The sequence below is a fragment of the Trichosurus vulpecula genome, chromosome 3 (assembly GCF_011100635.1).
Source record: "Trichosurus vulpecula isolate mTriVul1 chromosome 3, mTriVul1.pri, whole genome shotgun sequence".
In the NCBI taxonomy this organism is placed as follows: domain Eukaryota; kingdom Metazoa; phylum Chordata; class Mammalia; order Diprotodontia; family Phalangeridae; genus Trichosurus; species Trichosurus vulpecula.
This window is the reverse complement of record NC_050575.1, coordinates 232,099,101-232,112,823: the sequence shown is the minus strand read 5'-3', so window position 1 is coordinate 232,112,823 and position 13,723 is coordinate 232,099,101. Positions and strand designations below refer to the sequence as shown.

At 37.7% G+C, this 13,723-nt stretch overlaps 1 protein-coding gene across 2 annotated transcripts in view; it reads left to right on the top strand.

The window, feature by feature from the left end:
* CPSF3 (cleavage and polyadenylation specific factor 3) overlaps positions 1–13,723 on the top strand; it is a 65,817-nt gene that overhangs the window by 38,184 nt on the left and 13,910 nt on the right. For both annotated transcript variants that reach the window (XM_036751473.1, XM_036751474.1), the window contains 2 exons: positions 1,214–1,366; positions 13,173–13,281. In XM_036751473.1, coding sequence (XP_036607368.1) covers positions 1,214–1,366; positions 13,173–13,281 — 262 coding nt within the window. The remainder of the gene's footprint in view (positions 1–1,213; positions 1,367–13,172; positions 13,282–13,723) is intronic.

Genomic DNA, 13,723 nt, shown 5'->3' with positions numbered 1-13,723 from the left:
CTGTGTATGTTTATTATAAGGAATTTGTTCCATATACCCACCACCACCCACAGCTTTGAGTTGGAAGAAGGGAGCATGAGGATAAAATAACAGAAAAAAGGAACATTGAGAGATCTTTTTATAAAAATGAATGAGAATGAATAAAAATGAATAAGAAACCATTCTTTTCATCCTTTCTTAAAGCATGATAGTATTCTAGCATATTCATATACCGTAACTTGTTTGTCCTTTCCACATTTAATGGGTACCCCCTCAGTTTCCAGTTCTTTGGTACCACAAAAAGAAGTACTTTTTGTAAATCCTTTGTTAGAGTTTTTTTTCCTTAGGACCTCTCGCTTCCTTAATCTACCCTCCTTATTCCTCTTTCTATCTTTATACTGTTATGATGCAGGGGATGGTTTCAGAGAAACTGAGAAGACTTATTTGAATTAATGCTGAATAAAGTTAGCAGAACCAGGAGAACAATTTGTACAGTAAAACTATTGTAAAGACAACTTTGAAAGACTTAAGAACTCAGATCAATTCAGTGACCAAGCACATTTCAAGAGGGTTCATAGTGAAACATGCAGTCCATCTCCTGTCAGAGAGGTGTTGAACTCTTGAGTGTAAATTGAGACATTTTTTTTTTTGGACATTGTCAGTACAGGTGCTTGACTGTGCATATTGTTAACAGGGATTTTGTTATTCTTTCTCAGTGTGGGGGGGGGGGGAGGATGGCAAAGGAGGTGGAAGGAAAAGAAGGCAGATTTTCATTGGTTGAAAAAAAGACAATTTTTTAAAGTTTTTTTTTCATGCCGTGAATTAAAAATAAATGTACAGAAGACATCAGAAGGAAGGGAAGGTCATAAGGAATCACAAACAAGTAGGTTAGCTTTATAAGTTACATGTCGAGTTTATTGCTTATTTTTAAAGAAAAGCAAGCTGAGCATAATAGAGATTTGCATTTTCTTTTTCTTATCTGTGGAAATGGCCATTTTATTTACTATCTATTAATTTCAGAAACATTTTAATTAAAAAGCAATACAAAAAAAAGATAAGCATGCTTCCATCTCCTAGTGCAATTTAGTGTGTATCCTAAAGTAGTAAAACCAATTTTTTTAAATCAGTGTTTTAGGTATTTCCTTAATGCATACTAGCTTATTAGTTGAATAAATGAAGATATATTAGCTGAATAAGTGAAGATTCTTTAATGTGTAATATTTTTTCCATCTAGATACTAGTGCATGGAGAACAGAATGAAATGGCAAGATTGAAAGCAGCATTAATAAGAGAATACGAAGACAATGATGAGGTTCACATAGAAGTTCACAATCCTCGAAATACCGAAGCAGTGACATTAAATTTCCGAGGAGAAAAACTAGCCAAGGTATGAAGTTAGTATTCTTAATGAAAATTAAGGGCTTTCTTCATTAGGGTTATGTATTTCCTCAGAGAAGAAGTCAGCTTTTTATCCATTTGAGATTATTGTTTTAAGAGCCATTCTGTATGTTGTCTGTGTAGGATGAACTAAATATAGTGTAATCAGTAAGCAGTTAAGTGCCGACAATGAGCTTGGTGCTCTGATCTTCACTAGAGAGATACAAAGACAAAAATCCCTGGCCTCAAAGACCTTAAATTATGTGTGATATTAAAATTGTATTGTAAAGTACCGTTACCTTGTGTGACCTTAGGCAAATTAACCTTTCTGTGCTCCAGTTTCCTCATCTGTAAAATAAAAGAATTTGGATTAGAGGTCCCTCTTCGCTCTAAACCTAAGATCTTTTAAAGTTTGCTGCTGATTAATCATTCTCACATGTACCAATGCTTACTCTTATTCCACATGATTTAAATTTTAAGTGTGGCACTTAATGGCTTTTAAATGATTCCTACAACTACTAGTCAGTGTTAACTCAGTTTATTGCGTTATTCTTTCAAATAGACTGTTAATCAGTTTTATTTCCGGTTTCATTAACCCCTCCCAAGCCATAACCACTTCTTCACATGTGTGGGTAAACTCAGTACTACTTAGAACCACGTGCTGTGGTGGAAGAGCTTCAGATAATTGCCTCTCAGTGTTTTCTTTTCTTTCTTTCTCTTTTACTTGGTTTTTTTTTTGTCAGGGGGAGGGTGGATAAGGGGAATGTACTAATGAATTTTGAGCTATGAAACAACATTTGTGAATATTTTGTGAATATGGAATCATTTATGTAGAATTATTCATTTGAGTTCATAATTTTTAATGAGATAACAAAGGCTTTGAAGATTAAAAAGTAAAATATTTAGAAGCTTTGGCCTTAAGGGCTACAAGAGATCTATCTTCAGTCAGCATCTCTCCTATAAAAATCTTTTCAGGCTATCTGAGGAATACAGCTGTTAATGATTTATCTGACATTATAAAAAGCAGTCATCTGTGTTTGTATTGATTTTAGCTTCACAATATTCTTTTCATATATATTGAATCAGGCAAGGAGGAACCAGTTAATGAATATTGTAATAAATGTCCTTTCTTTTCACCAGTGCCTCAGAACATCAAAAGATTGATTCATAAGTAGTGCAGGTATTGAGAGAATATTTCCTGTATTTCCTTCCAGCACTTAGGGGGTACTTTTCTACAGAATAACTTGTGGGTTATACCCACTGGGACAGTTTTTATCTCGGAACAGTTATACAAGTTTATACTGAGAATCTAGAACTCTATAGCATTTGCTTAAAAGGTCAGTGTGATAGAGAAATTAAACTCCAGCTAAAAGTGCACATAACTAAAATCATTTGTTTAACTCATCTGTTTCTGGAGGATTTATCTTTTTTTTTTCCCATTGGTGCCATTTGTATTTCTTCCTGTAGCATAGCAAGAGCTTATATGTTAGAACAGTAGTGATTCCACTGTCATTGATGGGGAAAAAAGAGGTAGTTGTAGAAATGTTGACAGTTTCTTAACATTTTTCATATTTATTGTCCTCCTTCCAGTTTTATTTTTAAATATTCACTGGACAGTTTTCTGCCAAACCTTGTACAAAATCATTTTCCCCGCTACTGCCTTATTGCTGTTTTGTGAGGCAGTAACTGCTCGTTATGTTATCCTCTATAAGGTATTGCACATACAGACAGTTCTGCAGACCTCTGTGTAAAGCACTTTTTAAGTAATGCAAATATCTGCCCATGGACATGGAGGGAAACAGTGCAAGGAGGCCAGCACGTGGTTCAAGGGCACATGAGGCCAAGGAATATAGAAGCATGAGCAGGAGGAGGAATATGCGTGAGCTGGGGACAGACATGCTGTGCCCAAGCACAGACAAAAGGTGGGCAGAACAGGGCAGATGTCTAGTCTTTTAGTGCCAGAGATCTCAAGCCAAGCCCCTATTCCAGTGGTGCCCCTGGTAGTCTCACCACACATCCATTCTTCTCTTTCAGTTGGAGGGCTTTTTTTTTTTTTTTTGGAGGCGGGGAGGTTGGAATACAAATTTCCTTCACAATTCTTTGTGCAAAGTTGAATTTGCATGTTACAAATTTTCATAAAGCAAGAACTGTCTATAAGTTTAATATTCTGAATCAATGTCTTTGGTTTCCATATCTTTCTGTTTGGGAAAGAGATCAAGTGTTTGTTGGCTCATGCCATTTTTGGATACTTAGATCTTTTGTTGTGTTTACTTTGTATTAGTTATATATTTGTTACATTTCCAAATTGTGGTCATTTGAGTCATCGTCTACTTTTTAAAATCTGTTCTATCAATTACCTTTTTTTAATATCAGTATGTCAGGTTAGAGCTATTTTAATTGCATGCCTCATCTTCTCATCTTTAGATACTAATTTGGTGTTGTTGGCTTTAACAAATTGCTGTTCTTGACTGTAGGTAGCTGATTCAAAAAAACATTTCTATCTGTCCTCTACTCCATCTCCCTTTTCATAGAAGTTGTGTTGGTAAGCAAAATGGCCTTTGTTTTCTTGGAGTAATCCTTACTAGGTGCTAAGCCCCAGGCCCAAACCCCTATTAGGTGTAAAACCTCAGTGGGTGTGGATTGGCAACTAAGGTGGGGCCTAGTTTACATGTCTGGGACAGCAGAGGCTCTTAGACCACGTGGGTTTAAGTCGCCTCTTTGTGATGATTTTAGGTCACGTGGGTGAGTTGCATGTGTGACTCACCCCTGACGCTGAAAAAGATATGAAAACCAGGGGTTGGCTGTCTGTTCCTTGGAGCTCTCTTACTCACAGCAGTGGTGGCGCATGTGACTCTGGGCCAGCCCTTGTTCTGAGCTCCGGGGCTGAACCTAGATGTTGGTAACTATGAATCTGTATTTAGTCTGTCTGTTAATGTTTGTAATTTGTTCTGAAGTTCAGGGTGGTGGCTTTTTTTCCCCTGAACTAAGCGAATGATATTTGTATGCTGAATTAAAGTAAGCTTGTCAACCCCTTCACCTTGCTTTCCTTAGTTAAGCAGATCAAAAGAACCTGTGCTGATGGCAGTTTTCCCACAGAAGCTGCTAGCTGGATTGTTGAAACAGAAGTCATCAAGTATTAAAATATATGTTGACTTAGTTTGGGACACCTTGACAGGTTCTTTGTAAGATTTCTCTACCTTAGCTTCTGCAAGTTACGTAAGCTGCACTTATTGTTATATTGGTCTTTTCTGTTGCTCATCATGAGTATGACAAGGTGAGATGACTGAACTCCCCATGAAATGTTGTTTCTTGTTGCCTTGGATGCATAATCAAACCAGTTCTGTCTGCTTCTCTATCTGCCTCTTCAGATGAGCAATCCTTCTATTGGGCTGTAATTTTCTTATATCTTCTGATGTCATTTATCAGGAATATTAATATTTATAGTGATTCAAGTTCTCCAGTGGAATGTCTGCTCATTGGTAATTGGACAAGAAACTCATTATTATCGATTATCAGTAGTTAATGTTGCTAATCTAAAAACTATATGATTCGTAGCACCCTTTTGCTGCCTATTCTGCTGCCAGGGTACTATCATTGCAGAAGTGAAAGAGGCTATTCAAGACTGTGAGCCAGACAATTTTATTTTTATGTTTCATGAGTTACCATGCTCAAAGTGGCCAGTCTCCTAGTGATGAATCTCTCCATACCTAGCTAGATTGGTAGTCAGACAGTAGACTATGTAGACTATGTAGCTCTTTCAGAACTTGTGTTCACAGACATAGTCTTCCAGAATTCAGGATAAGGCATTAGAGTAGTAGTACTTTTTGCGTTGTGTATAAATGAAACTGCACATAAGTTATTCTGTAACTTAGAATATTCTGTAATCCTATTTGAGTTGTTAGGTACAGTTTCTTTATATCATTTGGGCCATCATACTTTTTCTCCCATTATTTTCCTATATCTGCAGAAGTCAAGACAAAAGACTTGAAAATATTTTGGCTTCTGGTTGTTCGTTTTAGATCTCTGTTTCATCATGTACTTCAGTGAGAGATGTTTTCAATTAATTGTCTTTTCCTCATTTAAATGGGTCCTGCCTAAAGTAGACATTGTTTATACTTCACATGTCATTTGACAGATGAAGCCATATGAAATTGATCTTCCTTTGTAATAGTGATAACTGACATTTGTGCAAAATTCACAAATTATGTACAGTTTGAATTTTTTCATGACTCAAATCTTTTAAGGTATTTGTCAATTTTTTACTCTCCTTCATTAATATATACATATATGTGTGTGTGTGTGTGCGTGTGTGTGTGTGTGTGTGTGTGTATAATTTTAATCTGTAGAAATCTTCCTTCTTTCCCTCCCCTTCACACCCCCCATTGAGCATGAAAGAAAAACAAAATCCTGCTTGTAAACATGTGTAGTTAGGCAAAACAGATTTCCACATTGTCACGTCCAAAAGAAAAAGCATATGTGTGTGAGACAGAGACAGTTGCAGGGAAAGATTGAGATTCAGCACTCTTGAGTGTTTCACCTCTTTATTAGGAAGTGAGTAGCCTGCTTTATCATTAATACTCTGGAATCATGGTTGGTCTGATCAGTGGTCCTCAATCTTTCAGAGTTGTTTGTCTTTATGATATTGTTGTCATTGTATAAATTGATCTGTTTTTCTTCATTCCTGTCTTTATCAATTCATACATGTCTTTCCAGGTTTACCTTTTCATATTTCTCTTAGCTCTTGTGTTTGAACTTCAGAGTGTCTGTATAGCTCTGGCCTTTTTGTCAGGAATGCTTAGAAGTCCTCTATTTCATTAAAGGATCATTTTCTTTTCCTCTGTAGAATTATACTCAGTTTTACTGGATAAGTTATTCTTGGCTTTATACCTATATTCTTTGCCTTCTGTAAATAATATATTCTAAAATTTCTGCTCTTCCATTTTCACTTCTGCTAAATCATGTGTGATCCTGACTGTGGCTCCTCAGTATTTTAGTTCTTTCTTCTTTCCTCAGGAAAGCTCTAGATTTGGGCTATGGTGTTGGTGGGAGTTTTTATTTGGGGCGTTCTTTCAGTCAGGGACCAGTGGATTCTGTCTATTTCTACTTTGCCCTCTAGTTCTAAGTAGTTTTCTTTTAAAATTTCTTGAAATATAATGTCTAGGCTCTTTTTTCAGTCATGAATTTAAGTATTTTCCTTGAGCAACAATAGACTGCTGTTTTACTTATCCACTATCAGCAATGTGGGATACTCTGCTGTGTGACAGAACTTCAAGCATCCCTTTGTTCAGGGATTCCTGCCCAGGTTTTCTCAACAGGCTTCAGACTGGGCTAGAAGTTGGAACTGAGACCCACTCTGCTCCTGGGGTCCAAGCACACAGCTGCTGCTGGCTTCTGAACTTGCTCTTCTAAGTTCAGAGCCTAGGACCTGCAGCCACTTCTTTTATCCTAAAGTACCACCCCTTGGTCCAGGTGCCTTTCTCAGTCAGCCCTGGATCTCTGGCCTGGAACTGGGTAATAAGGAACAGAGCTGTCAGTTGCCACCTGTTCCTAAATCCTACACAGGTTTAGTTCCTTTGGGCTGGTCCTGGGACCCATTCTTGCCTTAGTGCACAGCCTCCATAAATATGTTGGAATGCTCTGCACAGCTGCAGAGCTCTATGTCTCTGCAAAGGCTGGAAAAATAACTCATTGGAGCTTCTTCTTGGGTTTCTCCATTGGGATTCAGTCTGGTACATGGTCTACATCAGTTTGGAGGGATTGAGGGAGGCAGCCTGCTGTGCTGCTTCCTACTACTCTGCCATCTTGGCTCTGCCTCCACTCTCCTTCATTTTTAAAGTTTCCTTTAAAGTTTAGTGCAGGAAGCCCATACACCTAGATTAAGATTACGTTTAACCTCAAAGTTCCTGGAACATTTCAAAGCATTCAAGGCAGTTTTGTGATTTCTTTAGCTTGTTTTTATAATTACCTTCATTTGTATTTGTGAAAATATTTACTTCCCCAAACAGAAATGCTCTTAACAGATCTTTTTAATTAGATTTCTACTGGCATCTTCTTCTTTTTATAACCTAACTTTTACTCTCTGTGCTTCTCCTCTCAGAGCACCTTCCCTTATAAGAAATAATTAAAGATAATCAACCAGGGAAGGGCTGTGCTCCCTTGGGCTCAGGCTTGGACAGACATCCGCCAACTTGTGTCAGCTTAGCTTGTGCATCTGCTTGCATCCTGGCCCTGCCCAGCCCAGTGAGACACAGCAGCAGTGAAGCTCTTACTGATGGTGGTGGCAGTGTGGGATGAGGCCTCCAGATGTATTATGTATGCCACAGGCTGCTGTTCAGTTTCCAGATGTGTTCCCTGAGGCTGGAGGCAAATGTTTGAGTACATGTGTATTATTAGTCAACAGTACCCAGACATCTGCATAGGAAAGAATTATCTTTGTCAATATATAAACACATAGTATCTTTCCTAATACTCTTCAGACTGGCATTGATAGGCTTAACAACTGTTGACAAGAAACCTTTTACTTTCTTTGGCATGCCAGCTTCCAAGCTTCTGGCAGTGGAGTCAGGAAAATAAGATCTGTGCTTGTATGATAGTTTTCTCCCTAAGTAACATGATCAAGATCTCATGAATGTGAACAGATATATTTGAAATAACTTTAAATGATGTGCTAGTGTGATCAAAGCTGGAAACTGGTCATCTTTCTCACGTGTAGCAGCTTGTTCAAAGTTTATCAGTGAAATGAAGCCCAATGTCTGTATAGATTCAGGCTCACGTCATTGGTCATAGACCCATCTTTCAGACCTGAAAACTCTTTCTCATTAATGAGCCTTTATAAAAGCAGCAATGAAGACACCAATGAAGGCTTGTACTAAAGGAGGCAAGCTTTATTTGCAGCTTCAGTATACTTTGAAAACTTTAATGGAAAATGGTCTTTTAGAGAAATAATTCAGTCAGTTGTTTTTTTAAAAAAGTAGGCATTACTCTTTGTGACTATTTCATAGTCTTTGGGAGTAGGGAGAAGTGGCAAATTGAATTAATATCTGATTTTTTTTCTTTTTTTGCTTAAAGATGTCTGTTAAATCTGCTGTGATTTTATGAGTGTTCTTTTCCATAGTTTAAAATGAGTATTTTAGGAAAACTAGAAGTGCTCAGACATCTAATTTGGTAATGTCTTGTTGTTATAGCCTTCAAATATTGCAGATTGTGAACAGTCCATTATGCTATGTTATGAAAAATGTGTGTGTGTGTGTGTGTGTGTGTGTGTGTGTGTGTGTGTGTATCTTGTATACAATACTATTTCTGTAAAGGATCAGTTGCATTTTTTAAATCCTATTGATTTGACTAGTCCAATGAATTGATTAATTGAGCCTGTATATTTAGTCTAAATACAAACTCAGCAAATTTATACCAAACATTTCATGTCTAATCTTTTTTTAAAAAAGCGATTAAATGAAAAGAAGAGCAAACTTTCACTCTTTTATGAAATTTTAGTAACAAAAGGTAGAAAAGATCTTGAGTTTCCTTTGTTTATAAAGCCCTCAGGTCCCCTAATTCCAAGTCCAGTGCTCTTTCCACTAAGTGGTTTTCTATTTAACAAGCGGTTTTGTCCTGTTTTTAGACTATGCTTTTAAATTAGTCTTATGGATTCACTTAACCAATAAGGACTTCACTAAGGTGTAATAGGCATGTTTATATTCAGCATAGCTATACAATAAGCAGCATGGTGAAAATAGCACGAGACGTGGAATAACGAGCTGAATGCAAATTTTGGCCATAACACATCACAGGATTTCAGAGTTTGAAGGGCATTGGTATCTGTAGTCCAACCTCATAAAAGACAGTCCCCTCCTCAGTGTACCCACTTTGCCACCTTGTGTTAGTATATCCAGTTCACCTAGCTTATTACCTGTACTTTGTGTAGTCACACTGGAATGAATGGGTTTTATTTTTGACTTCTACACTATAACCTCTTTCCATGATACCTAGTTTGATATTTATATGTAGACAATAAATTTCTCTTCCCTGTTTTTCAGTTTGAAGCCCTTGTGGCAAAAATTGCAAATTTCCAAGAACACTAACTGCATAACACTGGGCAGATCACTTAACCTCTCTGTACTCTTAAGTGTGTTTTAAATTCAAAATAAATATTAAATTAAGTTGCTTTGCTGAGTCCCTTTCTTAACATCCTTCTGATTTCTCCTGTATATTTTTTAGATTTTCATTGTCACTTTTCCTCCCCCACACCATCACTACCTCTTTCTTTACCTTCCCCCTTCACCCAATAAAAGCACTATTTTATAACATTATCAATTTGTCAGAGAAAACTAATACTTATTGTATTGGTTATATTTGAAAATGTATGCCTCAAAAGACATTTCCTAAGTGATGGTCAAAGGATATGAACAGATAGTTCTCAAAGGTAGAAACTCAAACTATTAGCAACAATATGAAAAATGTTCCCAATTACTAATAATTAGAGAAATACAAATTAAATTAACTATGAAGTTGCGCCTTACACTCATCAGCTTGGCAAAAATAAGAGTACTTGGAGAGGCTACAGAAAAATGGGCACCCTAATGTGATGTTGATGAGATCTATGAATTGGTCCAGCCATTCTAGAAAAAAAGTCACTAAACTATGTGTTACCCTTTGATCATGTAAACTTTGATCCAGCTATACAACTATTAGGCCTGTGGCTTTTCTAAGCATTCTGGATGTGTTTGTCTTTCTGGCAACTTCTTTTTGTGTCTTAGTAAGCATGATGCTCCGATAAATTCATGATGTATTTTTGTATTCTTGAGGTAGCTTATTGTTTTTTTTTTTTAAATGCAATTTATTTATTTAACATATTTGGTTTTCAGCATTGATTTTCACAACATTTTGAATTACAAATTTTCTCCCCATTTCTACCCTCCCCCCCACTCCAAGATGGCTTATATTCTGGTTGCCCTGTTCCCCAGTCAGCCCTCCCCTCTATCACCCCCCTCCCCTCTCATCCCCTTTTCCCTTCCTTTCTTGTAGAGCAAGATAAATTTCTACACCCCATTGCCTGTGTATCTTATTTTTTAGTTGCATACAAAAACTTTTTTTGTTTTTGAACATCTGATTTTAAAACTTTGAGTTCCAAATTCTCTTCCCTCTTCCCTTCCCACCCACCCTCCCTAAGAAGTTGAGCAATTCAAGCTAGGCCACACATGTATTATTATGTATAACCCTTCCACAATACTCATGTTGTGAAAGGCTAACTACATTTTGCTCCTTCCCAACCCATCCCGCTTTATTGAATTTTCTCCCTTGACCCTGTCCCCTTTCCAAAGTGTTTGTTTTGATTACCTCCACCCCCATCTGCCCTCCCCTCCATCATCCCCCCCCCCCTTTTATTTTTTTTTTTTATCTTCCTCCCTTTTCTTTCCTGTGGGGTAAGATACCCAACTGAGTATGTATGGTATTCCCCCTCAGGCCAAATCTGATGAGAGCAAGGTTCACTCATTCCCCCCTCACCTGCCTTCTCCCCTCCTCCCATAGAACTGCTTCCTCTTGCCACCTTTATGCGAGATAATCCACCCCATTCTATCTCTCCCTATCTCCCTCTCTCAGTCTGTTACTCTCTCATCCCTTAATTTCATTTTATTTCTTTTAGATATCTTCCCTTCATCTTCAACTCACCCTGTGTCTGCTCTCTCTCTTTTACATATATATATATATAAACACACATATACATATATACACATACATACACATACATATATATACACATAGATATATACATACATACACATTCACTTATATATACATAAACATATATATATATGGATATTCCCTTCAACTACCCTAATACTGAGGTCTCATGAATCATACTCATCATCTTTCCATGTAGGAATGTAAACAAAACAGTTCAACTTTAGTAAGTCCCTTGCAATTTCCGTTTCTTGATTACCTTTTCATGCTTCTCTTGATTCTTGTGTTTGAAAGTCAAATTTTCTATTCAGTTCTGGTCTTTTCACTGAGAAAGTTTGAAAGTCCTCTATTTTATTGAAACTCCATATTTTGCCTTGGAACATGATACTCAGTTTTGCTGGGTAGGTGATTCTAGGTTTTAGTCCTAGCTCCATTGACCTCCGGAATATCGCATTCCAAGCCCTTCGATCTCTTAATGTAGAAGCTGCCAGATCTTGGGTTATTCTGATTGGGTTTCCACAATACTCAAATTGTTTCTTTCTGGCTGCTTGCAGTATTTTCTCCTTGATCTGGGAGCTCTGGAATTTGGCAACAATATTCCTAGGAGATTTCTTTTTGGGATCTATTTGAGGAGGTGATCGATGGATTCTTTCAATTTCTATTTTGCCCTGTGGCTCTAGAATATCAGGGCAGTTCTCCTTGATAATTTCCTGAAAGATGGTATCTAGGCTCTTTTTTTGATCATGGCTTTCAGGTAGTCCAATAATTTTTAAATTATCTCTCCTGGATCTATTTTCCAGGTCAGTGGTTTTTCCAAGGAGATATTTCACATTGTCTTCCATTTTTTCATTCCTCTGGTTCTGTTTTATAATATCCTGATTTCTCATAAAGTCACTAGCTTCCACTTGCTCCAATCTAATTTTAAAGTAGTATTTTCTTCAGTGGTCTTTTGGACCTCCTTTTCCATTAGGCTAATTCTGCCTTTCAAGGCATTCTTCTCCTCATTGGCTTTTTGGAGCTCTTTTGCCATTTGAGTTAGTCTGTTTTTTAAGGTGTTGTTTTCTTCAGTGTATTTTTCAGTATTTTTTTGGGTCTCCTTTAGCAAGTCCTTGACTTGTTTTTCATGGTTTTCTCGCATCCTTCTCATTTCTCTTCCCAATTTTTCCTCTACTTCTCTAACTTGCTTTTCCAAATCCTTTTTGAGTTCTTCTATGGCCTGGGGCCAGTTCATGTTTTTCTTGGAGGCTTTTGTTGTAGGCTCTATGACTTTGTTGTCTTCTTTAGGCTGTATGTTTTGGTCTTCTTTGTCACCAAAGAAAGAATCCAAAGTCTGAGACTGAATCTGGGCGCGTTTTCGCTGCCTGGCCATATTCCCAACCAACTAACTTGACCCTTGAGTTTTTCAGTGGGGTATGACTGCTTGTAGACTAACGAGTTCTATGTTCTACGTTTGGGGGGGAGGTGCCAGCTCTGTCAGAGCCGCACTCCTCCTTCCCCAAGGACCCCCAGTCCAGACTAGGCTTAGATCTTCAGCAGGCTGTTGCACTCCTGCTCTGATCCGCCACTTAATTCCTCCCACCAGGTGGGCCTGGAGCCAGAAGTAACAACAGCTGTAGCTGCCCCCGGGGCTGGAAGCTGAACCGGGAACTCCTTCCACTCCCGCAGCTTTTCCCACTAACCTTCTCCGCAGTCTTTGGTGTTTGTGGGTCGAGGGGGTCTGGTAACTGCCGCAGCTCACATATTCAGGGCGCTAGGGCCCCCTCCGCCCGGCTTCTGGTCTGGATCGTCCACGCCGCTCAGGCTGGGCTCTGCTCCACTCCGTTCCCAGCTCCCAGCTCCCAGCTCCGTGTGGAATAGACCTCACCCAGAGACCATCCAGGCTGTCCTGGGCTGGAGCCCTGCTTCCCTCTGCTGTTCTGTGGGTTCTGCCGTTCTAGAATTGGTTCAGAGCCATTTTTTATAGGTTTTTGGAGGGACTCGGGTACGGAGCTCACTCTAGTCCGTGCTTACCAGCCGCCATCTTGGCTCCCCTCCAGCTTATTGTTTTAATGGTAAAAACGCCCTGAGTTCAAGATTCTCAGTCTGAATATTTGAGAATTGTTTGTCTTTTTCAATTATTATTTTCTTCCTAAAAATAGGTTATGGGCTTCTTAGCAGACAAGAAACCTGAACAAGGACAGCGTGTCTCGGGAATCCTGGTTAAAAGAAACTTTAATTATCATATTCTTTCTCCCTGTGACCTTTCCAGTAAGTACTTATTAAATAGTCTGTTGTATTTTAAATGCGATTTAAACTTTTTATATATATATATATATATATATATATATATATATATATATATATATATATATATATATATATATATGTGTGTGTATAATATTATTGTATATTATATGTAATTTCTGTTATGTTATATATTTAAATGTAATATAATTCTAATTTAAGTGTAATTTGACCTTAACCTTAAATTAAAATTGTAAATTGAAAGAAATAAAGTCAGTACGAAAAGTTATGAGACCTATAGTATCAGAGGATTTGGAGCTGAAAAAGATAACTATGTAGTTCTAGTAGATTTTTTTTTTAATGAAGAAACCTGCTTTGACTATGGCCCTGCCAATAAGGTCAGTTTCTAAATTGTGTCTTTATAATTCCCTGATATAACTAAATATGTTCTACAGACTGACTGCTG